This window comes from Lates calcarifer, linkage group LG9 (genome assembly GCF_001640805.2).
Source record: "Lates calcarifer isolate ASB-BC8 linkage group LG9, TLL_Latcal_v3, whole genome shotgun sequence".
In the NCBI taxonomy this organism is placed as follows: domain Eukaryota; kingdom Metazoa; phylum Chordata; class Actinopteri; family Centropomidae; genus Lates; species Lates calcarifer.
The window spans coordinates 12,743,517-12,769,548 of record NC_066841.1 but is presented as its reverse complement, the minus strand read 5'-3'; the positions used below and the strand labels follow the sequence as shown (position 1 = coordinate 12,769,548).

The window sequence follows — 26,032 nt, the reverse complement described above, 5'->3', positions numbered from 1 at the left end:
CTCTAAGAGATAAACACATTTAGACTCCCTCAGAGACATTCCTCTTCTCCCTGCTCATCCCTTCCTTTGGTCTGGACCTTTTGGGTCCAGTCAGTGGAAACCATACAATGGATAACATCACTTGACATTTACATGCATGAGCAAGGAAGGACTGCAGAGCGAGCAGTGTCATTTACATCCTCCCAGCAACTCCTGTTCAGCCTCTGATTCATGTCAGGGGCTCCTCTGGGTGCATTTTGAGTGTGACCAGCTGGGGGAATGGAATTCGCTCTGCCATTTTTTACCTTTAATCTTACATTGTTTCAGTGGAACGTTTTAACAAGAGGTAGCATGCAAAAGGCTGGAGCATTTCACCCCGTTTTTATTTGCCCCTCCATTGCCTTCGGAAGGAAAAGGTGAGAAACGACGTATTCAAAACAAAGACTGTGCCCAGTGAGGTAAATCGAAAGAAAACAGTCAGTGGTTTCTCATCAATAAAACCACGGAGTAATTAGAGAAAGCACTTGAAAGCCAATTTGCGAGTTGACAAATGATCAATCTTCATCTGTAACGCAGCCACAGTAGCATAAAGCGGCAGTGGTGGATGTGGTGACAAATGGCGCGCCTGTGCTAGCTAGCATCTCATTCTCTTCTGTGAAAGACTGATGTTGGCTAAAGAGGTAGAGTGCTTCTGTTTTTTCCTATCAGCTTGAAACACCTTCTCCTGGAATGAGATGAACATAGGAGTAAATCAGTGCTGCCATGCTCTTTTTCACTTAATGTGTTTAAGAGACATGTGTTGCTGATAATCATTTCAGCTCTCCCATTCACAACATTAATGAAAAGGTGAGCTGTGTGTATTAAAATAACAAGGTAAAGGAAAAAATCTGCCCCCAAAAAATATTGTCACGATGTTTTTATTTCCCTTGCTGCAGAATCCCTCGTGAAGCAAATGAATTTAATTTTTATTTCATGCTAAATTTAATTTCTCCCCAGTTTAGCCAATGTGCTTCATTTATCTGAATCACATGCTCAGAAACCTTCTACCTTTACCATCCACTGTGTTTTCTCTCATGCTTAGTCTGAAACCTTATTAATTAGTTTGCTTTATGACAGAGGCAGTGCTTGTTTAAACCCAGCTCATAAACCGCCCCCGCATTCTTGCTGTTCAACTGGGCAGCTATCAAATAAACCTCACGGCAGAGCCGCGTAGCGCTCTTCGCATGACAGATGCAACCGACTCCCCTCCGCCGCTCCTCTCCCCCCAGCTTCCATTGATCCTTCCCCTCCCAGAATAGATTTGGACACAATAATTCAGCAGCCAGGTAAATTGGGATAACTCTAACCATTAGTGAATTAGTTTGCTTTTCAAAATCAGCCATTGATCCCCCCCCCCCCGAGCTGAGCTGATTGGTTGCTGACCAACCAGAGAATTTAATTATCAAACAAGAGTGTTGCTTGCTCAGCCATGTTTTGTGAAGGTCAGGGTGCCACTGCAGTCCTTTTTAAAGGAACAACAGGGCCGAGGCGAGAGACTGGGGGGTGGGAGAAAAAGAATCCAGTACAAACGAAGTTAGCCACGGCCAGCCCTCCCATTCCTCTGTTGCATTCCCAGCAATTGCAAGTGGCAGACCATTACCACGCCTTTTCAGACATGGCTGTGAGCTGTGCAATAATAACTCTCAGAATTCACATGACGCCCGGTTTGGCATATTTAGATGCAACTCTGCTCTCTCTCTCCTCATTCTGTCATCCCCTTGCATCAGTCTCACATAACCCCTTGGTCCCAGTGAGGTCATATTAATATGATCTAAGTAAAAAATAACCCAGAGGAGTATAAAATTCATTTTTAGGCTGCCAGCCATCCGTAACCTTACGTCAAAGGTTTTCCTTCACTACACGCGTTACACCTGTATCACCGGGAATGAAGCCGCTCTGAGGCAGTCATGCTGATAACAGTTCGGAGAGAACTCCCATCTGCTCATATCTATACAGTCCCATCGACAAATAGCGCAGAAAATAAATATTACATATTGGTGACCAGGTGTCATGCACAAGCAATGAATAGATGGATAGTGTAAAAATACAGTATATCTGCTCAAATTCCGTCGAGTCTACCTGTCCCCTTGCAAAAGGCTTCATTCTTCCCTGATCTCTTGCCTCCCTGGGATTTAGAATACAAATAAGGAGAACAAGCCTCCCCATTCTTATGGACTTTATAGAATAAAGAGGGACACTAAGGGCCCCACACAGGGGAGAGAGGAATTGATTGGCAAAGCTAGTGACGGGACCAGAATGGAGATTGAATCCCCTTGAATGAACCAGAATGGAGGAGGAGTTGTGGCATGAATAAGGCTGTTTAAAAAGAGGATGGAGAAAACAAGCCTCCCTTGTCCTGTCTTGTGATTTCCTGAAGCAGACATCCTCCCCTTTTTACCCTGCTTATTCAAGGGTAAACGTGATCCACTCTCTGTCTCTTCCTCTCTCTGTCTCACTAATCCACTCTGCAAATAACAGTAATCTGCAAATAACAGAAAATAAAGGATGTTTTTTTGTCATGCCATCAGGCAAATTTTGTGAGACGCGTGTACGATTTGGGATCGGTATATGTCATGATCTAATGCAACAGCAGGGCACAAATACTTCGGGATGGAAGGAGAGTTTGAAAAATTATATGTTACCATGAGGCCTATTAGACTGCACTGGAGTGGGGTCCACAGTACTTGGTGCATTGGTTTTTGTTTTAGCACATAAAAGGGATTGACTGAACCAGGCCTGCCCTTAATGTCAGGATGCAGTTGTCAATACTTTTAGTTAGTGCATACAGTTTTGGTTTGGTTGGCTGTTTATGATGAAAATTGCCAGTTTTATAATATAAAACTGTATAAAAATTCATTTGGCATGGGATGGTGGGGTATATCTCCCGAGAGATGTTGCGTGTTTGCTCTGTATGCTCAGCCATTTTACTTATTCTTTCACGACAACCCTGGTCCTGCGAGTATCACTCTCTCCATCACAGTGAGCTCTCTCAAGGAAGCCATTTCCTTTTTGAACATATCAAATCCACTTCAGTGGAGATCAGTGAAGAGCGGGGTGCCAGCATCACTTCAATGCTGCGCCGCTTCTGTCTACAGCCTACTCTGACCTTGACGCAGGTGTGACACCGGCTATTGTAGCTCTTCATGTGTGAAAGAGGGATAGGGTATATTGTTCTCATAACATGTAGAAAATGTAGTTCTATTTTAAGTTTGACTTCTCCAACACCATATGTAGAATATGGTCTTTTCTCTTTGTGAGCAGTGTTTTCAATGGTAACAGGCACTATTTGAATTACTTATGTATCATTTTCATTTGGTGTTACTTGAGAAAGTCTCATCCAAACCTAAAAGTTTTGTCACTATAACTTGACCTTTCTAAGGCTGGACAATATGCAGTTTGTGTAACCTTAAAGATATTGCTGATTTTGTGAATCGTGCCCCCAAATCCCCAGATTTCCACCCATAACATCAACAGTGAGACCATTTAGAGAGTTTGTGGAGGCTTTAAGTCTATCTTTAAATGCCAACCTCCAGCCTCTGTAACCTTTTCCACTTTGAGCTGGGGTTGCAGATGCAGTCACATCCTCAGTGCCAGTGAGGGACTGGCTATAGTGGATGGCCCCCATCCAGTTGTTAAACTGTCCCTGCGGTTCTCCGCCAAATTATTTGGCTCTCCTTGTGATGGCATTGAACTGTTTCCTGCATCGGAAAACAGTCCTCGTAGGACCTGGGCAACAATTATTAACCAAATGTGTTATCTCCTCCCAAGCTAATTTAACATCATCCACCCTCAGTGGCTTATTTACAGGGTTGGATATTCGGTTTTGGTGAGTCAGCACTTCTTGGACATGAACATCAGTTTATTCTTGGGAGAAACTTTTTTTGTGTGTGGTAAATACTCCTCTGCTCTCTGTAGCTTCCAAATTTAAACTGAGAGAGCAGCCTGGTGTATAGTCTGCATCTTTTGAAAGGGAAGAATAAGGGTGTATCTGAGTCCAAATCCCTGCCCATTTCCAGCTGCGCACCTAGTGCACAGCACTGCATGACTCCAACCCCGAAAATATCAAAAGTCCATCACCTCCACCCATGTGGACAGGGGAGCTCTCATGAGAGATAAGTGACTACAATGACTCATATTTGTCCAGTATTCCTCTTAATCGTTTGGTGCTGTTTGTTCAATCAGACTCCCTTTTATCTAGCAATAAGTTTTGGTTTAAGGTGTGATAATGCTCAGATGCAAAGCTCACAAAGCAAACAAGCAGAAAACGTGGCGTGAGATGAATATTTTCTCATGTCGGTACGAGATAGAGAGATCTTAATATACGAATAGAAACTTGGCTTATGGAAAGAAGCACTGAGGATTTACTCTCATCATGTGGCCATATGAATGTAAATGTACTCACTGCAGGAGGTTTCAGGGATTCAGACAGCAATGACGCCTCAGGCAGTGGAAATGACTAAGCCTCTGGGTCAACTGCAGAGCTGATTTTCATGGTAGAGGAGCAATCAAGAGCACATACTAAGTAACTTTATTGCTAAGGTTCAGTACGTAATTATGTATGTGTGTGTGTAGGTACAATATATATATTGCATATTGTGACTTTTGGTCTTCTGTACTTCCTAAAAGTACTGACTTGAAAATTGGCTATTGTCCAGTCTTATTACATTACATTACAGCCCCAGCTGTGAAGAAAAAAAAAACATGGCTGCCATCCACCAGGGAGACTTACTATTACATCTAAAGATACGTACAGTAACTCATAATGTATTTATACAGATTTATATAAAATGCTCAAGGGTCATTTCAGCTACTTGAAAGTTTTAACATATGAGCATGATTGCAATAATCAAACTTTACACCACATTGAGCCGACCATTTTTTGTATTTATAAGCAGTGAGAACAAAGAAAACCTCTTTCAACAATATAAGCACTCGTTACCACATACCAGCAAAAGTTCTCTATAGTCATCGAGTGAAGTAATTCATCCAGATTAGTCCACTGATTAGTCATTCATTAACTCAAGCACTGCTTAGAGACACTACTTTACTTTCAAAATGGTCAATATGAAGTGCTTACATGGATAATGACAGTATTTATATACACATACACATAATTATCATACATATGTCAGTGAGCCACATTCACCCCCAGTGCCTGCGTTCCTTACAACCTTGATTTAAGCAAATATACTCAAATTTCTAAATGCTAAGAATTCAACAAGTGTCCTGTTGCTATTGTCCTCCTAAATGTCATCCTTACCATATGTTAACATAGTGTGTGTGTGAACCCTTCTAACTGCAGCTTGCAGCTATTTTTTTTTATTTCAAGAAAACATTTACAGCTGTATAAACATTCATCAAATAAAGTAACCATTATGATTAGAATTATGATTATAATAATTATGATTATGGTTACATTTTTAAAATATATTCTTTTACTGACACATTTGCTCACATGTTGTTTTCATATGAATATTCACACATTCACACGCCATCTTCACACAAAGGCATATCATTATCAATCCCCTGCTCAGCATCGTCCCTCTCTATCAGATTATGTATTGTTTTATTTTGACAGCCAAACTCAAATTAGTCTAACGTAATTAGCCTAAAACAGCCCTGCTAACTATGCTGTCTGCATTGGTTGATGGGGGCGAAAAGAAGCCTTGTTTTCTGCCTGTCAAATATGCAAGTATAGCTGAAATGCAGTATTCTTACTTAGCTGATAGCAGAAATTCCTTTACAATCAGTTTTAAGAACTGATTATACTTCAGAAATGGCAGCATGATTATAATTAGTTACATGAGTAGATATATTCAAATGATCCCAGATTGTTCCTGGTCCTTTGGCAAGTAGGTGAAGCAGTGTTTAAATAATAAAATATAGAATTAATTTAAGGCGTCATAAGAAACTGACACACTAATTTTAACCATGATGTGACAAAAAAAATCTCCCTTGAAGAATGGCACTGTGATTACTTTAACTTTTGCAATCAAGTAGTTCATCATCTATTTAACAGGAAAAGATTAGCCCCATTAAATTTTCTCTGCTCTTTTATGATGTGTTATTGTCTAATAAACCATGAAAAAGGGGGACGAATTTTTGCATACGCTAGCACTTGATAGTGCACTGTTGGGTGCTCCACGGCCAGAGGCCAAAGTTCTTAAATGCAATTACTGATGGAAATCGTTTCCTTATCAGTAACTAAGAGACATAATTTCACTGCCAAGTTGATAATAATGTTCACAGTCATTTTAACGTTTGAAATGGTTTTGGTTTTCCCATCAACCAAGATGTGATGTTAAAATATTGTGTTTTCCTTCAGTGTAATGGAATTGTGGGCTTTTACTGCAAGATTATTGCAACCAGAAATAAATAGGACATTATGTCGTGCTGTTTAATATATTAGAATATTAGTCATACTGTTGTATTCTTAGCTTAGTTAAATTTAAGATGCTCAATCCAGACAGGGCAAGGTGCATATTATCTGCTGCCCTTATGACTTTTTAAATAAAGAAACATCATAAATCTTGTTTAGATCTGTTTTTAGACGACGTGTTCCTACAGACATGCGACTTTGCTGATGTGTCCATTTTTTTAATGCATTTTCTCTAAAATATTTATATGGTGCCATTGTGTAATGCAAAGAGCAATTATACAATTGCATTAACCATTCCTTGCAGCTTCAGTAGAACCAGAGTGAGGTCTTATTTTGCATTTGATCAAAAAGGCAACGTTTTGTAGAATGTTATTTTTAACAATTCATGAAGTCGCAAGTCAATAGTTGAAAGTTTCCTCCAGCAGTAATTGACACCACTGGGTAAAGGGAGATGGTGTTCTTCCACATTAGTGGCTGGATGTCATAACATATCATAAAGCAGCCTTCTAACCTTGTCAGAATTTATCATGACACCAATTAGATTAAAAAAAAAAAGACAGCCACACAGCTCATGATGTACTTCATGCTCATCTGCAAAAGGGTAACAGTCTTGTACGGAGAGGCCCAATCTGTGTGGCTTTCTTAAAAAAACTCCAGGGAGCCATGAAGGGTGAACAATCTGAGAAAGAGCAGAAAATAAATACACATCATATCACAATAAAGTGACAATGACAAGGGCACTATCGTATTTGTTCGGTACAACACAATTAACCTGACTCTATGACATCTTCTTGTACTGCTAAAATGGACTTTGTCACGTAACAGCTCTCTTTTTCTGTCTCTCCCTCCCTCCTTCCCTCTTCTTTTCTCTCCCATCAGGTCTCCACATAATGGAGCGAGAATGAACAGAGAGCGGCTTAAAAAAAAGCATGAACTGGAGGTTTATTGAGGTCATCTGCTTCCTGTTTATATGGGACCATATAACAGTTCAGTCTTCCCGCCAGGACCCATTGGCCACTGAGCAACATGTCACCAAGCAATATGACTGGCTCATCTCTGACCGTGGACCTTTCCACCACTCTCGGAGTTACCTGTCCTTTGTGGAAAAATTCCGCCAAGGATTTACGACCAGATATAAAATTTATAGGTGAGTTCACTTTCAGCCTGTGTACTGATGCCACACAGGCTTTTTTAAGAAACTGTCTGTTTTAATGGTTTTTCTATTTTGAGATTTTAGTTGCAAAAAGCAGCACTGTGTACATTTTTAACCTATCAAGCGTGCATTTTTTATATTTACTTGCAGCCACTCTCAGCACTGTGAATGTCTTTTTCTCATATTAATGAAGTATTCTGCTAGGAATTCCCAAAAAGCTCCAAATTTGATTCCCCCAAACTGAGAGAAACGCAATAGAAAAACAGTAATGATAATATACTGTAACTTTAGGATCTTATTTACTAAATGTGCACACTTGTGTTAATCTGCTCGTCAGTAATAGGTACTTTGCAGTTAAGTTTGCAGTTAGTGCCATTAAAGAAAGATAGTATTGGCAGCTGCAGTGTACCGAAGTGAGAAGTGAGAAGCACTGCCTCACTTCTCTCTATTAATAGTTTTGTAAATTTGCGCAGATAAAGGGGTACTTCCAATAAGGTGGGAGACTTGTGAGAGACAGATTTAAAAAGAGGAAAAATGGTACAAGAGAGATGAAGATATCCTGAATTATCATTCTCCTCTGTGGGCCAAGATCCAAAAATGCTGGATCCTGCACTTCCCATAATGCAATTTGATCACATTTGTCATTGGATCCTCCCTATCAGGAAGGCACATGTCCTTCTACTATAAATTAAATAACCCCAATGACATCACCAGGGTTACTTTTTTTTAACCATAATTATACAGCATTATACAGTTGTTTTCACTATTGTGTAATAATGATGAAGTGGCCATTTAAAACAGGCAGACATTTACACGAACATATATTAGTTAAACATTATGTCTCACCTTGCCAAATTGCAAAATAATATAGACACCCCTGATCTGATGACTTGATATTGTTTAAGCATATTTGTTGTGCATTTTTTGGCTTTGCATTTACGACACACTAAAAGCTATGGAAATTATTCACCACCAAGAGGATTTAGTGCCTAAAATGTATAAAGTCACATTAAGCTACAGGGGATAAATTATATTAAAGGACTAATTTGATTTATCTGTCCCCCTACTTTTGAATTTCACACATATCAAAATTCATAATGACAACCTCGTATACTATTAGCTCTCGGTTTTTCATACCAACCTCAGCCCTAAACTGTACTAAGACCTTTACAGACCCTTCTGTCTTTAAACTACTAATTACAGATTTCTGTCAATACTCTACTTCTATCTTTTCCTCAGTATTTGCGACCAGATAATATAGAATGACATTCAATAGCTGCAGTGTGGTTTATATATCCAACCCTATAGTTTGCTTTGCATCACACATCTCCTCATAGTTCACATACAGAGGCACAGGTATAGAAATTAGATTGCTAGAAACCCTCTTTCTCAGAATGATGTGCTTTGATTTCCTTGCATCCCTCTTCAGTCTGCTAACTCAGAACTATAGAAAGACTGAGAGTAAGAGAGTCATTTGCCACATTCCTTTGGCAGTTCTTTCACAGAGTTTGTTCTCTCCCTTTCCTCCTTCTCTCTTGGTAACTTGCCACAGCCCCCGGTCCCCACTGGCTTTCGTGCCTTGATATTGTCACATGAACAGTAAACAATGCATTTGCATAATGTGTAACTTGACAGAGTGGGATGTTGCACAGAGACACGAATCTCAGAGGCAGAACTTCTGAAGCCGCTTTCCACACGCGCTGTACAGCCGTCGAGTGCTGTCTGTGATGCTGCAGTGATTTATTAAAATAGAGTGTGTGTTGTGTGTGTTTGGATGTTGGGTGCTGCTGGGAGTGTTGCTGGGCCCAGGTGGCTCCTGTTATTTCTCCCTCTTAACAAACCATTAGTGGCATCAATTTCACCCATCAGTCCTAGATATCCCTTTCCTCGTGACAAGACAATTAAATCTTGCATTAAGAGTGTGAAAAAATAGGTGTTTTTCTCATTAAAAATTAAATGACGACAATCAGCAATCCACATTCACATCTGTCAGACATCTGCAGACCTGTCAGACAAAGTAAAGTCTGATAGATTCCTTTTACTCTTGTAGTTATGACCTGAGTGAGTATGCCTTTGAACACATACTATATTCGGTACTATAGCACATACACTGATCAACCACAACATTAAAACCACTGGCAGGCAAAGTGAATTGCATTGATTCTCTCGTTACAATGCAATGTTCTACTGGGAAACCTTGGGTCCTGCCTTTTATCTGACACCCCCCGATGGCAGCGGCCTCCCCCAGCAGATCAATGCACCGCACTGCATCTCAAAAACTGCACAGAAATGGCTCGAAGAACACGAAAAAGAGCCCAAGGCGTTGACCCGGCCTCCAAACTCCCCAGATCCCAATCTGATCGAGCATCTGTGGGATGGACTGGAACAAGCCAGATCCATGGAGGCCCCACCACACAGCCCACAGGACCCAAAGGATCTGTTGCCAATGTCCCGGTGCCAGACACCACACGATACCCCTGACGGGTCAGAGCTGTTTTGGCGAGGCAAGAGGGATCTACACAATATTAGGCAGGTGGTTTTAATGATGAGGATGAGAAGTGTGTATATATATATATATATGTATATATATATATATACATACACTGCAAAATACAGTGTAGTGTTAATAACTGTATTAGTGCACTGAATAAAAGATGTTTCTGAGTCCCCTTATACATACATATTTAGTAATAATCATATACAGTATTTGAGGCACGGGAGGCACATTCCCCCAAAGTGTTTTCTGAGGATTTTCATCCCAACCTAGACCACCAGTTAATTTCAGCGATTAGTACATCTCCAATCACACATTGTGAGGAAATAAGTGACATCAGCTGGTGTAGTGTTTGGCTGGAATGAAATCATACATACCCTCAGTCCTCCTCGGCACATGATTGCCCAGCTCGTGCTCTACTCTAACCAGCAATGAGGACTGAATCGCTTTGTAAATTTCCCCGGGGACTTTCTCTGCCTCGACGATTTAGTGGTGGAAAGTGGTTGAATCAGATTTGCAGAGAGACAAAGCATCCATTCCATTCGGGTTCTCTTATCAAGAGAGATTGCCCCGGAGGCACGCTGCGTGGACAATGCCAACCTGATCAGCAACAAACAAATCTGCCCCATCTTTAATAACATGGGCACTGCGCCTAATTTGAAGGATAAACACAGATTTAGGAGGTGCCAGCCTTTTGTCTAGTGCTTTGAAAAGGTCACTGTCGCTTCAAGGGTAAAGACACACCACAAGGCACCAATTATCCTCTCCCTCTAGACTTATGTCTCTTAAGGAAATGATTGGAGTGTGTTTTGTACAAGTAATCGTCAGTGCTGTGTCACCACTGATTGCAATCTCCAAACTGAATTCCTTTTCTTCTTCCCTGTTATTCTATGCATGCGTGTACATTTCCTGTATGGTATTCATCAGTCAAAAGAAAGCCACTTTCACTGCTGGCTGCATACTTCCCTTGTACCAGAGCTACAGCTCAATAATGTGTATCAGTGTGCACTTCGGTTAGTGGTGAAATTCGATGGCCTGTTTTGGTCACAGTAGCATCTCTCGTTCTGTCGCTTGTACTCTATTATCGGGGTTGAATGTGTTTCAGATGATGCGTGTTCTCTGTTTGGTCTTTGTTCGCAGAGCTCTATTTCAGGTTCTTGTGAGCCTGAGTGAAAATCCAATATAAATGCAAATCTGGTAGCCATTAATGCATTTTAAAGGCCTCAAATCAGCATTGCACTGTAATCAAAGAAGCGAGATGGAGGTTGTTATTTAGAAAAATATTTATGAAAATGCATAGCTCTGATTGATCACACTTTGAAAAAACACGCTGAGGTGAATGAATAGAGAGGGGTGATAGAGCTACTCTTGTCAGTGGACCAGGGCTCATCAAAAACTCAACATCTATCCAAGCAATTGAACAATATCCTATAAGGACCTGTGAAAAAACAATAGTAAATTAATTAAAAATCAACATGTTGTCAATAGGGCCTATTTTGTGACTTGGTTGAATACATGCTTCCAGAGCACTGACAGAATCATCAAAAATCTAAAATATGTTGTATGCTGTAAGTATGACAACACAATGCTTAAACGTGGCAGATGCAGACTCATTTAAAAAGGGAAATTGAGTCATTGTATGTTTTACTTCTCTATCTGCCATGGTATAATATCTGTTATACTATACTGAATTACTAACTCATTGAAACCTTTAGAGATTGCTTGCACATACGTTACTGAAATGGCTGTATCTCTGCTCACATCCAACTCAAAAATAAACATCATTACTGAAACTTATCCCTAGTTAAGTGCCTACCATAGCAAGCTCCTGCAGAAATGTGCATAAAATGATAATGACAAAAATTGGAACATTACATGCTGTCATCATGTCATGTAAATATTTGGAGAAAGTCGTTGGTTGCTTATTTACATAATTTTTGCAAGCTACTAGCTAGCTTGTGTGCATTGACCAGTTACTGTATATGAAGTTGGGCCACTGACATTTTCCCAAAAGTAGTCAAAACATTTCAATCTCCCACTTGTGACTGGTTGTCGTGTAGGTCCTAAGCCCCACCCACTTCCATGTTAGTGGATGGGACATGGTACATGTCAAATTAGATACATTTTTCCCAAAGATGGTTTCTATTATTTTAGGTCAGTTGTTATCAATTGTTATTTTTTCTGGCAAGTTTAGGTTTTAATTAGTTATTTGATCCTATAAAAAGGGTGTGCAACATCCTGATTGACAGCTGTGAATGACTTGCGATACTGTTGCTCCACCACCCAATCCAAGTGACATTACCAGTATGAGATGGTAGTGCCTGTATCTGGGATATTTTGGCTTCATTTTTGTACACTTGGAGGATGTGGAGATGCATGGCCTATCTTTATATGCAATCATTGGTGTTGACCAGCCTATAGTGTTTTTGAGGTTTGAAAGAAGGACTTAATCTTTATCATTAAACTTGAATACCATAAAACATTGAATTTATGATCAATATCATAATAACAGGCATATCCAAAATTTAATTTTTCCCTCCAGCTAGCTGCAGTCCAACATCCAGCCACTGTTTGATGTAGTTTGACAGACATGACATGGTTATATTTAATACAAGCACATTATGCATCTCTAACTGAACATTTCCTTCATGATATTAATTATTCTCAACTATAATCAGTCCGCAGACAACCACTTGATCAGCATTAAACCTTGAATGAATAATCTGCAGCTCTAATTTACATGTGCAAACAACTTCTTTTATGCAGTCTTTAATTTAAACTCTTCATCAAACAGATATCCCTGCATCTTGAGACTCACTTCACCTTTTACTTCAGTTTTTTTAAGCCCATTTTTCTTTTAAGTTGTTATGAACACAGCGTCGTCTGTTGTTGTGATGCAAAAATGTTAACATCCTTTTAACGAACAGCGGGCAATGACAAAAACACATTGAGTTTCCTCATGAGCTCAGTGTGGATGAGTCTGTCAGTGCTGATCTGGGCCCCATTTGTTTTAAACAGTAACAAGGTGTAACATTTGTCCAACTCAGGTCTTGAATTAGTTTGGATGAGCCATCTGTAATTGGATAGAGCGAGGGAAGGCGGATTTGATGTAGTCGGCAGATTTGCCGAGAGAGAGGCTGCAGCGATGTTTAATTCAGCAGGCTGTAGCCAAAGGAAGAGAGGGAGAGAGCGGCAGTCAGGAAGTCAGGAGGGATGAAACAGACTAAAGAAAGAGGACAGAGGCATCGAGGGGTCTGAGATGCTATTAGGCAGTGAGACAGGAAGGTGCTAAAAGTGTGTGATAAAGAAAACATATACAAGTGCTTTAGACAGAGAAGGGGGTCCGGTGAGTTCAGTATCAAAACAGAGAATGGGGGAGCAGACAGGTGACGCTGGCAGTGAGGTCATAGTCAAGGTGAGGAGGAGACCCTACACTGAGGCATTGGAGTGGCTCTGATGAGTCACACATACCACATACCCAAAACAACAAAAGCCATCTATTATTAAAGCCTTTTCTGCATCTTATCTTAGCTGTACTTTGAAAATCATGTGTTCATTATCCATTAAAATGGTTCCACTTACATCCAATACATAGACAAGGATTCTAGAAAATTGCAAACTATTTAACTTACCTACCAATGCTCAGTTGGTGGCACATCATCATTTAATTTATTTATTGCTTATTTCTTTCATTTTAAGCAGTCAGAGGGTAATAGAGAAAGTCTCTTAGGGATGCACATTGGGGTGCTGTCAGGATAAATATGAAATAACAATAGTGGCAGTTGCTACAATACAACTAGATTATTAACGCTGCCACATGCAAGAGGAAAAAAATGGCTTAATATCACTTGATCTTATGTAAACCTACAATGTAAGATCACTTTAAGCTTGAGTCTGTCATATGGCACCTGTTCTATTATATTGTCTCTGAGTAGAAGTCAATAAAAGGACATCCTGGTGGCTTAAGGGGTTCAAGATGCTGGCCGTTTAATTGCAACATCCCCGATTTAAAGGTGCCCAGGGGAGCTTTTTTTTTTTTGCAAGTCATTCCTCATTTCCTGTCAGCTGCTGTTGGCTATCTAAATAAAGACAAAATTTCTCAACAATAATATGCTTAAAGGAAGAACAATTCCATGACACCAAAGTTTAGTTTTTTAACATGATAATATTGTAAGTAATAGTGTAAATAATTTAGCAAGAAAATGTGTAAATAGTTTCCTCCATAATGCTTTCAACATAATGTAGTCAACTTCGAGATCAGGATGTTAGGTCTAACCAACAGCCCTTGAATGCAGCACGGACACGAAAGTATTTCGTTTGCTGTAAAAACTGTATATTGTGCACATTCTGAGTGATGCTGTAACAAGGTGATTGAGAAAAATCAGACAGCTCATGAACATGCTGTCACCAAAGCAGGATCTTGGCCGTCACCTCACGGTCTGGCAGCAGACGTGAATTCCCATTTGCTGACTGAAGCAATAACCACTTCCAACACTTTGGATTTCAAGCAGTTGCCTCAGCCAATCAGGCAAGCTGAAATTCCAGCACAGCTAAAATCTTCTCGAGTTGACGTCACCACTGTTGGGTACCGACTGAGCATTACAAATCGATGCAGAGAGTTATTGTAGAGTATTGGTGCTGTGTGGCACAGAAAATATCATGGACATAGCCAGCAGACGTAAAAGAAATCTAATCAAACTTTATTAATATAACACCATTTGTGCTGGATAACAGAATTACTTAACATAGGAATAAAATTTACTCTAATCTCTCTTCACTTTGTTTTCTTTTACATATACAGAAACAGGCACAGACACACACACATACACACATAGAAAGCACAATGTTATCCTGGGGCTACACTGCAATTACAATCACTGGAGCAGTGCTGATACTGGGTGTTGATCTGCATTTCTCAGCTGTATAAGTTTGGGAGAATCAACAGGGGCTGATCTGGGGGAGGGACTCCATGCCACTTCCCTTCTCCAACCTAGTGGTAAAAAGCCCCCGCTGTGGGATGACTTAATTACTGGCAAGGAAGGGATGGTAATTAGAGGAGAAACAGGAGGCTAAAAGAAACTGTCAGGGTTAAGTACTGACTAATTCACTGCGTGGGACGCCTGTGCCACTCTCCCTCGAGACTGGCAATACAACGTCACCACAAAAGCAACAAGCTCTGAAGAGAAGATGCTAGAGTAGCCATGTCTAGCGTTACCATTTCTAAATATTGACTAAATATTCCACTAAAGTGACTCCTGCATTTTCTGAAAGGATAGCAGAAAGGCGCATGAACTGATTGTGACTACACTTTACCATTGCTGACTTTCAGTCCACAGAAGTAAAGCCCAAGGACTCGCCCACTGCTCTCTGCATCCTCTGCTATTCTTTAGTTCATGTTTTATGTTTGAAAGATTGTGTCAGCCCACACAGGTCTTTTCATTTTAGCTGATTAGACCTTGTTTCAGGTTATGGTTATGTGGAGCTGAAGTCCCCAAACTCCACATATTCAACAGAATCAAAGCTGTTAGTTGTGTTCGCCCTAACAGCTACAACACAACTAACATAGGAGGGTCAGGGAGATGTCAGTCAAGCTACACTTCAAAGGTCCAATCAGGCAAACTAACAGAGAACAGTTGTGTGGGTTTACTGTGCAGAGGCTTTAAGATATAACATAAGGTGAATAAACTCTGACAGTATTTGAGCTCCAAAATAAGTGGGCAACAAAAATCCAATTAATCTAATAATAAGAACAATATGATGATATATTGGTCAATTAGAAGAATTTTGCTTTTGCAAGTAAATAAATTTTACCAGTCAAATTACTCACATAAACAAACAAGAGACCAACAGTTTTCTGAGGTCTAAAAATACGTACACGCAGAAAATGTTCCAGCCCCAGAGTCAGTGCACAGCATCTCTTCTAAACACCTCAGCGGAGGTGTCGTTCCTCTCCTACTCCTCTGTCCTGCAGTCGGCGCAGGGCTTTGGTGTTTTGTGTGACCTACACAAACACACACACACACACAAAAAGAGTTTATTCCAGGCCTCCTGCAGAACATCTGAGTCAGTTCACTTCCAGCAAAACACTGAAAATTTTGGACATGTTATCTTGGCTGTGTTAGAAATGGAATGTATGACAGGTTCTCCTGTGCTGTGGGAATTCAGAGAGGTTAGAAAGGTGTCCAAAGTTAATGTCAGTAGGGCTTTTATGTGTTATCTAACTCAATATTTTGGCAGTGTACCAGTTTGAGTTGTGATCCAACGTATACGTGAAAATTTGATGCATGCATTTATTTGCTATATTTTCTCATTTTAGACTTATAATGTCATAGCTATTGAAATATCTGCAATTGGCTGCTTATTGTAAGCAAAATTTAGATTTGAATTTCACCATTGACATTTTCAGTCTTAATCTATATGTCGTATTCAATACTTTAAACAGATTACTGTTGTTTAGCTTGGGTAAACCTGATCCAAGACAGCTCGTAGACAGGTTTCAAGGAATAGAGATAATTTCCCTTATCTAATATTCAAACGGTATCATATCAACACAAAGCATTGATGTTTGATTAAATATTCCATAACAATTGATTTGTATTATTTTCAGCTAACATTCTCGTAAATCTATAGAGGATACCATAAGATAAGTCTGTGTCAGAGAGACTTGCAACTAAGGCAGCTTTAAAGGGCAAATGTATTGTGGTGGGTGGTTAATTTCATGAGCTAATTGTTGTAATAAAGCTGTCGTTCACCAGTGGTTGTCATACCCAAGTAAGGACACCTTTTGAAAATGCCTCCATAGTGGTACCAACGGGTAAAGTTTTGGGGGTAAACGAAGCATACTGACAAAGACATGAAGCAAATATGGATTTTTGAGTATTAAAAAAATAACAAACATGCACAGAGTTACAGGTTCATAGAGGATGCCTGAACCAGGATAGGAGCCCCTCAGTAAATCCCATCTCTGTGGAACTTATAATGTTCAGCATGCCAGCAAATGTTTATTCAACTCTATGATAATTTTTGAGGCTGTAGTCAGTGCATTATGTTAAAAGGTGCTTGTAATGTTGTAATGTCCACTCCCATTTAAATTCAAGAAGGACAGAGAATATTAGAAATACCTTCGAGTTCTCTCTGTCTTTCTCTGTCTCTGTGCAATGGAGCATTAGAATGCCAGTAAAAATTACATCAGCCGAATATGTGTCATTTAAGGATCTTCAGGTCAGACTGACCCGGTGGAAATCAGACTTAAATTTGTGGGGAGGCTGAGGCATGAGTGCTCGATGAAAACATGTTGTTTTTGTGGGTTCTTGACAGATTAAAAAGCCAATGCTATGGCAATTCAGGTTGAAAAAAAAAAGATTTATTACATCATTTTTCTTTTAGTGAAAAGTGTGTAGTATATATAAAGGGAGTTTCAGAAAGAGGGCACAGAGTTAGCCGGCCTGATATCTTCAGGAAGGTTGTTCTGATCTCTAGGGGCTCGCACAGCCACGGCCTGATAAGTGGGTTTAACAAGTAATGACATGTTTCTCATTTTCAGACTTGAAGCAGTGAAGCAGCAATGATATTATAGATTATTACTGACTTGTGCATGCTTGTATCCTTTATAATACTTCTGACATGATGTCCAACAACTAGAGTTTGATCACCAGAAGTGTAGAAATAGTCTGGAAATGTTCTGTCCTCAACAGACTTAAAAGTTGAGCTTAACTGTGAAAAAACAGCAGCTGATAAAACAATCTCAACTCAAAGTCCACTTACTCACTTGATCTGGAGCTTTTGATAATATTAGATTTCTTGAATAATTATAATAATAACACACGTCGTCTTCGTCCGTATGCATTTAGTGCCTTAGGAGCGGATGTTAAGCTCCGATATTACCAGACAAAGATGCATCACTTTGTTTTGTATTGAATCTTTGACTTTAAGCGCACAGCAAATCTCAAACTGGAAAGGGGCATCCTTTTTTTTCTTTTTTCTTTGACAAGTGCTTTCTAATACAGCTTGTGAAAAAAATGATCCCATGAATAGCACTTTTCCAAAGGTTCCTTTGTGTGAGAAAACTCTCTTTGTCCAAGGTGCTGAAATCAAGCATCTTATTTGCCTCAGCACTCTTCACAGTTTTTATTGCAAATTCTCAACAAGTTGACAAAACAGATCTTTTCATTAATCCGACTGCCAAAAAATATTTAACAAATGTACTTTTTCCAATTTGATCTCATTGCGGCATACAATGTGAGTATTAAAGGCAGTGAAGTAAATGTTAATAAGCTTTGTTTCTAGTAGATAAAAAGATGACGGGGATTGCATTGAAAGGGCTGGTTTTTATTTTAGTCATTATACTCACAGCAAATACAGTACACAGAAATCATCAACATAATGCTGTTTTATTTGGGGTATGACTGACAGTTATTACAGGGCAAATTGAGTTCATCAGCAAATAGATGATATACAATAAGCTTCATCTAAGGCACTGACAATAGCAGTGCTTTCTTTTTTTACTGCATGAATGCTTTGACCTTGGTCGTTTTTTTCAATATATGTAGAATGGGAGAGTATTGTTTGTGATTTCATTATAGGGCACAGAGGGTGATGAAGTGTTTCATCAACTGTGAACAATATACAGAATACAGGAAGGACTTTACATGTGAGATAGAAGCCTATGAGAATAGATGGAATAATCTTCTGTAGCGCGCTTGCTTTTGAAAGCACAATGTGAATGATATTTTCGAGGTGATCATTAATCCACAGGCCCTCCCCTTTGTGAGAGAAGACTTCCAAGATATTTTAAGATTCCGTATAATTCCGGGTTTCACTTGAATGCATCTCAGAGACTCTCATCCCATTATTTGTTGTGTATAGGCTCATAATAATTTTCATTCAGCGCTTGCCCACACAGTCAGACTAGTTCATCAGCAGAACTTCTCACATTACACACTTAATTAGATCCAAACACATGCTCGTGTCACTCACCCGTGCATTTGCTTCCGGCACCATGTCCCATCAAATTCTTGAGATTAAAGTGAATTAAGAGATTGTTTTTGATTAGATCCATTTTCATTTCATTGCCTCATCACAATTACAGAGTGCACTAACAAAGCTATTATGCCAGCAATCATATTCCATTTAGGCAATCACGTTCCATTTGCTGATACGCTCTAATTAATGGTTAATAACGAAGATGCTCACAAGTGAATATATGGAGTCTGTAGAATTTTTTTTGGTATTGTGGTACATAAAGTTTTTAAATATATTTGGATGAAGTATTGTAGCTTCACTGTATGAATTTTTAACATGTAGCAATTTGCAGGAAAAAACTCAGAAGTTTGTGTTGTGTTATAATTGAGCATATTTTATTGCATTATTCTGTTATCAATTAAATTGATGCTGTTTATTTCCTCATTGCCTTCACTTGAGCCCATTGAGGATTTCTTATGGGGACAGTCCATTTTCTGCAGACGCAAAATTAAATAATATGATGACCCAGCCAAAAGACCTTCAGAAAAGCTTGATGGGAACAGCAGTGCAGTAAATGGAAAGGAAATTTATTCACAGAATCATTTCATTCTTTCTACCTTTCTCTACCTCTGTAGATACCTTTCTTTACTGAGAAAAACAATAAAACTTTTTCAAAAGAGAAACTGTAAAATTGGGTTTTGCCAGCTCATACAAACGTTGGCAGCACAAATCAAAAAATCTACCCAAACTAAGCCCTCACACTGTAAGATTAAAGGCGGTGTTTCTGTTTCTGTTTCTACGGGTTGATCTTGTACATCACAGTTACTTTGACATAATCCTTTCTTGCACAAGTGATTCTTTCACTGTCTGCTCTCCCCTGTCTGTCCCTCCTTCGCATCCTGTCCTTCGCATCCTCTTCAGTATGGTCATTACCGGACTGATGCCACCATTTTACACAGATGGGACTCTGCAGGCATCAAGCACGACGTCACAACTTGGAAAGATGTTGTTTAGTTGGGTGGGGGGCATTTCTGCTACACACTAGGACAGTTTGGTTGACAGCATTGTGCCAAAGAACCTATAATTCTGGCAGGAATAGCAACACTATTATAGCCCACAGCCCAGTTCATCAAATAGCCTCTACTTGTAGTCCCTTATAAGTAAGACTATCATCTCTAAGATAGACTCATTCTGTTTGAGATCATATTTTATGGTGCATCCAAGGACACAGAATTTTTCTACATTTGATGAAAACTATGCGACTATCTCTGACAGAGATTGTGTACACTACCATCATTAACTTGACAGACACATGAGGGCATTGACAGTGAATCTAACACAATTTATGATGTTAACACACATCTACTTTTATCTAAACCCATTAGCTTGGAACAGTTGCTAGGATATTTTTACATGGCCCCTGTGCTGATGTTATCTACCTTTTTTAATTTTTTATTTTTTTTATTTTAGCAGCAGCAGTAGCACTATAACAGAATTTCAAAACAGCCCTTCTGATTCCCTGCACTATTTACACTGCTGTGTTTAGAAATCTGGCCCATGCCAGAATTGAAGTGAAAATAAATAAAACAAGCACGGGCAAACAGCTCAGGCCAACCAAAATAACATCCCACCTCTTTCTGCCTAGTCCCTTTCTGTGCACTGGAGCATAGGATTAAGATTCATTCTATAATATTTTGAATGGTTCTCGGTGGCTGAAATTCATACAGGATTTCAATTGTATCTCTGTCTGTTTGATTTATTACCGTGCTTTGCCTCCTTATTACCATGAAAGGCCTGGATTCTTTTTTTTTTCTTTCATTCTGTCAAGCTGCTGCATAATGCTGTGGCAGCACAGGAACAAGGGTTCTTAGGACTCAGATTATGGGGGCCTTTCCCAAAGAAAAACCATTATTACTATCCTCCGGAGAACATGGGTGTGCATTATGTAATGCAGTTAAAAATTATGAGAGTAATCCAGTTGCGTGGTTGCTCCGAGATAGTTAAGTCTGCTCTTGTTTATTCAAATCACAGAGGTACAACCTTTACTTGTCAGAAAGACAAACTTTCCAATCATGACTTTCTCTCCAGACGTGGCACTGGTCCCTCTTTCACAGCGGCTCAGAAAAATACTCCAATTGCCCTGTGAGCTAAAACAAATGCTTTGATAGAAAATGCAAGCCTAGTTCCAGACCTCTGAATCACCGCCCACATCTCTGATTTGTCTAGCAGTGTATACAGGTTTGGTGTTTTCCCCACTGACAGTTATTGTCACTGGCTGGGAAAACACTGAGCCAGTCAGGGCATTGTGATTAAGAATGGTCCACTTATAGAAATAATCCTCCTTTATTCAACATATTTCTTTGATCTTTAAAATAAATTTAACTGCAACCTCTTATGGTTACTTAAGTCTTAACTGAAAATGAAAATACATGTGGCCCTATGTCATTTGCTACTGATTGGTTTGGACAAAACAAGAGAATCAAGAGAAACAAAATGTCAATTCAAGAGCAAACTGTGTATAATATAGAGTTACCTAGAATTAAAGAATTCTAAATCTAGACAAAGCAATGTCATTTGTCATGTCATTTACAGATTACCACTCACAGCAAGATAAGACATATGCTTTTATGAATTTCACCATGGCATAGCCAAATTAAAGGCCTTTTAAATTTTTTTGCCAGAATTGTACCTTGGATTCTTTTTTTTTTTTTTGAAGGTAGGGGCATACATTGAGTGATAAACTAAATTAGATAAGAACTGATGACTTGTGTGACTCCAGAGGTTGCGTGCCATTTCAGGCACTACATCCTTCAAAATCATCATCTTTTCTGCTTTTCAGTAAATGGGTCAGCAAAGCTTAACCTTCCATTAGACTCCAATTCAGTCGAAAAATTGCACTTTTTTTGCCTAACTTTACAAGCGCTGTATCCTTTGCACTCCTTACTATGTCAGGATCAATAGTATGCCATTTGGTAATGGTGCAGTCTGTCCTCATAAAGTCGAGGACAACCTGAATGAGGTTTTATTTACCAGGTGTTCGCCCTGTGGCGCTCATCGGTCACTGGTAAATCACATGAACTGGACAAATGAAAAAGCTACTGCACGATGTAAATCACGGGCGCCTCTTGTTGGTAGCCTTGACAAGTTGTTCCTCTAAGGAGGCAGCCTCTGAAATGCAACACGTAAGTGGGCATTCATAAAACCTGCTGTGCCACATGGTGGTCTAGATGTAATAACATTTTTCTTACATTCATGAAAAGATATCTAAGTAGATGAGATCATGCAGTGCTGTTTCTGTGTGGGTACACCATGTACACAATGAAAGGGAATAAGTCAATACTGTGTGGGAAGACAAAATCGCTTCTCAAAGTCATTCATGGGGGAATTACCATTATTGGATCAAAGTCTCCCCCAGTCCTAGCAGCTTGCCAGCATTTTCTGTTGAGACCCTGATGGTGCACCACTATCAGTCAGATGAACATGGCTCTGTAAAGATCAGTGTGGCAAAGATTCAATCAATGATGTCTCAGGAATGTTTAATGGGCTTTTGTAAATATTGTAGGATGCTATAATGCAGAATCCCCATGTGTAGGATCATTTTCTAATTAATTTTAATAAGATAGTATTATGACCATAGACAAATGAAATCATCATGGTGAAGATAATCCCTCTCTACCCGGAGTCATTTGGCTCATACTGTATTACCAAACCCTTATCATTCCTTGAAAAAAAGGTGCATTAATCGAGAGTTCAGACTTGTGTAGGTTTATTTCCAGTCTGTCCATGTCACAAGAATTATTTCCACCTCTCCAGGAGCTAGTTTCCTGACTTCCTCATCTCTCTTCACACCTCCACTTTAAAAAAATGTTGTTAAAAATGCGAAAGGGTAGAGTGAGTAAGTGAATACAACACAGGAGCTGAAAGGATGTAGTCCACTTCACTACTACCGCTCTCTCACTGTGATTAAGCATCCAGTCTCAATTTTGCCCCCCCAAAAAAGAACAGAACCCGCCTATGTCATGGTCTGCTTTCACTGAGAGTGGATAGAGAGCTCACTGTTATTTCCGTTGTTGTGCTTTTTTTTTTTAATGGTCGTTTTGATGGATCATTATGTCTATGCTAATCAGAGCAGTGGTCCATTAGCATAAGCGCTGCTTCTGTGCCACTATATTATGTTAAAATAGTTTTATAAATACAGAAACTGTGGAGGTGGTGAATGACTTTCCAGAGTATGTGTCACAGTCCTTTCTCACAGAGAGCATTTCCTCTTTACATACAAAACTGTCTGCTGTGCTCACAAACTTACACTTTCAGGGCAAGGATTAGATAGATGGCAGCTGATGTCTCTGCTTCATTGATTGGCTGTTGGAAATGGCCCGTTACCCCTCTGGAGTTTTTTGTTACGTGACAATAAATTTGACTCAAGTAGATAGTTCAAAAGTGATGTTGTTGTATCATATCCTCCTCAACCAGCAATTGAAGCATTAGTTAAGTCATCTCTAACAAACAAGTGGTGGAACAAATGACTTAAAATGAAAGGTTCATCCTTCATCAAAGCATGAAAACCAATGCTGTCTGTTCCTCCTCACACACACACAGGAGGAGCAGACACTTCTCCCAAAACCAGAACACACTCAGTGAAGTTTTACATTTCACAGGGACCATGAAGACACCTGCTCTTGAAGCAGAAACACAGATTCTTCAGGTAGATTTAAAAACATTGAGTCATATATGTGGTTTAGAAAAAGCTTCTATATATATATATATATCAAACATGTCATATAAAGCGCCCTGCACCGCTGATTCCACTGACTCTTCTCTTAGCCTACGGCATTGGGTTTCAGATTCGCGTAAAGCCATGTTCATACACCACAGTGACTGGCAGCTATCCAGTGCGCAAACATGAGTTTTTCTCTCATTTTGTCCCTTATTTTAAAAATTCAAATATCTATAATAAGAATATGGGCTGACTGACTTACCAGATATGAAACACGTACTGAGTGAAAGGTGGTGTGCTGAACTCGATGACTCCAGGACTGGCTGTGGAGACTTTCAGTGGATGTCAGGGTTTACCAAATAATGTAACTCTAAATTAAACATCCAGGTGTGACTTCAGCAGGATAAATATTGTATCCTTGAGTATAGTGAGACTTTTAGCATGATGAATATTGTATGTTTATATATAAATTAAAAGTTTGAGTCTAAAAATAAAGAAATGCCCCTTTAGGATATTTTTTGCTCAACGCAGCTTTTACATTCTTGTTCGTAGTTTGTATCTTAAATGTGTGGTTTTCATATCACACTAACTATAATTAGTCATAAACCACCAGACTGTTCAATTACAACAGACTTGATCCATCAATTCTCTGACACAGTCTGTGTGGAAAAAGAATCAATGTAAGCTCCAGATGGGTACAGGATGTACAGAACATGAGTGGTTGATTTATGAAGTTTATTTTCCCTTTTACAAATTATTAAAATCGCAATTCAGTCCAGTAACTACAAGCCCAACATGCTCAATAAAATGAGCTCAGTCATGACTCTTTTGCAAGTTGAAACACAACAGACAGAAATGTTTCTGCTACTTTTAGTAAATATCTGTCATACAACTAACAAACGACAAAACACAAGATGACCTTTGGGTGTTAGCAACAACAGTACTGTCAAAATAAAAGAAACGTCTTTTGCACTTGAAAAAGATCAAACCGAAGTTCTGTATATTTAGGGCAGATGTAAATATCCACCAAATACTGCTTTATTAACACTATCCTGATTTATTATTAAACACTACAGTGTTAAGCATCTGTAGTCACTGCAGGAGATGAGTAAGATGTTGTAAGATTTATTTTGGCCTTGTTTTGTTCTCAAATCACTTTTTTCTACAGCAGGTGCATCCTTTAAATCTTCCTTGTAAAATGCTGAGTGTCACACTGCGCCCTTTATGACAGCATCTAGTCTGCTTCAAATAAAGTCAGAGTGTTTTGATAACACTAACATGTTTATAGCTAGATGTAACATTTTTATTTAGTTTGTTTCATCATAAATGGTTGCTGTTTGCTTCAAGTAAAGAGAAAATGACACAGGCTTTTTTGTCAGATATGCATGATTTTTTACCACAGACTGTCAGAGGATCAAGCTGTAACTGAACAGCATATCCTTCCAAATATGTAATGTAGGCTACTTGACTGTAAGGACTTTGATACAGTACGAGAGGAGGACAAGAGGTAAACAAGGAGCCAAGTATGACAAGTTCTGTAATTCACTGACACTCTTGCTTTTATTGTTTTTTGATGTCATTTATGAGGCGCCATAAGAATATGTTGTCTCCGCATCCTCCTGCCGAGCTGGTTCCCCACTCAATTAATTAGAGATTTTCTCTCAACCGAACTGCGCCTCTCTTTGCTCCGTGCCACCACACTTCCACTTTGAATGTCTGTCATGCTCTCTCAGGGTTTTTTTTTTTAATCTGGGCTTCGGCTTCAGGATCAACAAAGTGCCTGTGGTGACACACTGTATGATGGTCGTTTCCTGCCCCTGTCAGAGCTTTAGGGAATATTCACTGGGTGTCAATACAGCCCAACTCTAATTGAAGCAGACAACATGCTGCCTGGAAGGTGTTATGACACGCCATAGTCACACTTTCCATCCATTATAGTTACAGAGAGTATGATACTCATAACACCTGATAACTCATACAAAATGTGCTGTCTAAGCAATTATTCAGTTATTCAAAATAATACTGTGATACATTTGGGCTTCATAGAAAGAGTTATCCAACATTTCATCACTGGCAGGGAGTTTGTGGGTGGGAGTGGATAGCTTACAGTGGGACTAGGTTGTATAGGATTAAAATGTACTTCTTAAGGATTTAAACATACAGTAATACTGCTGCAGATTGTGTCTAATGAAAGAGGTTACCAACAAGTACTGAAACAAGCTGGTGATTTGGTACATGCTCTTTTTGTGCCGCCTTATTTTAGTTATAATCCTTAAGGTTTCAGTCCTGGTTTATTTGGCAACACCCATG

General features: G+C 39.3%; 1 protein-coding gene across 2 annotated transcripts in view; it reads left to right on the top strand.

Annotated features, from left to right (window-relative positions):
• Window positions 1–26,032, top strand: part of brinp1 (bone morphogenetic protein/retinoic acid inducible neural-specific 1) — a 135,905-nt gene that overhangs the window by 47,992 nt on the left and 61,881 nt on the right. For both annotated transcript variants that reach the window (XM_018662484.1, XM_018662483.2), the window contains one exon: window positions 7,277–7,544. In XM_018662484.1, coding sequence (XP_018518000.1) covers window positions 7,327–7,544 — 218 coding nt within the window. In that variant the 5' untranslated portion in view covers window positions 7,277–7,326. The remainder of the gene's footprint in view (window positions 1–7,276; window positions 7,545–26,032) is intronic.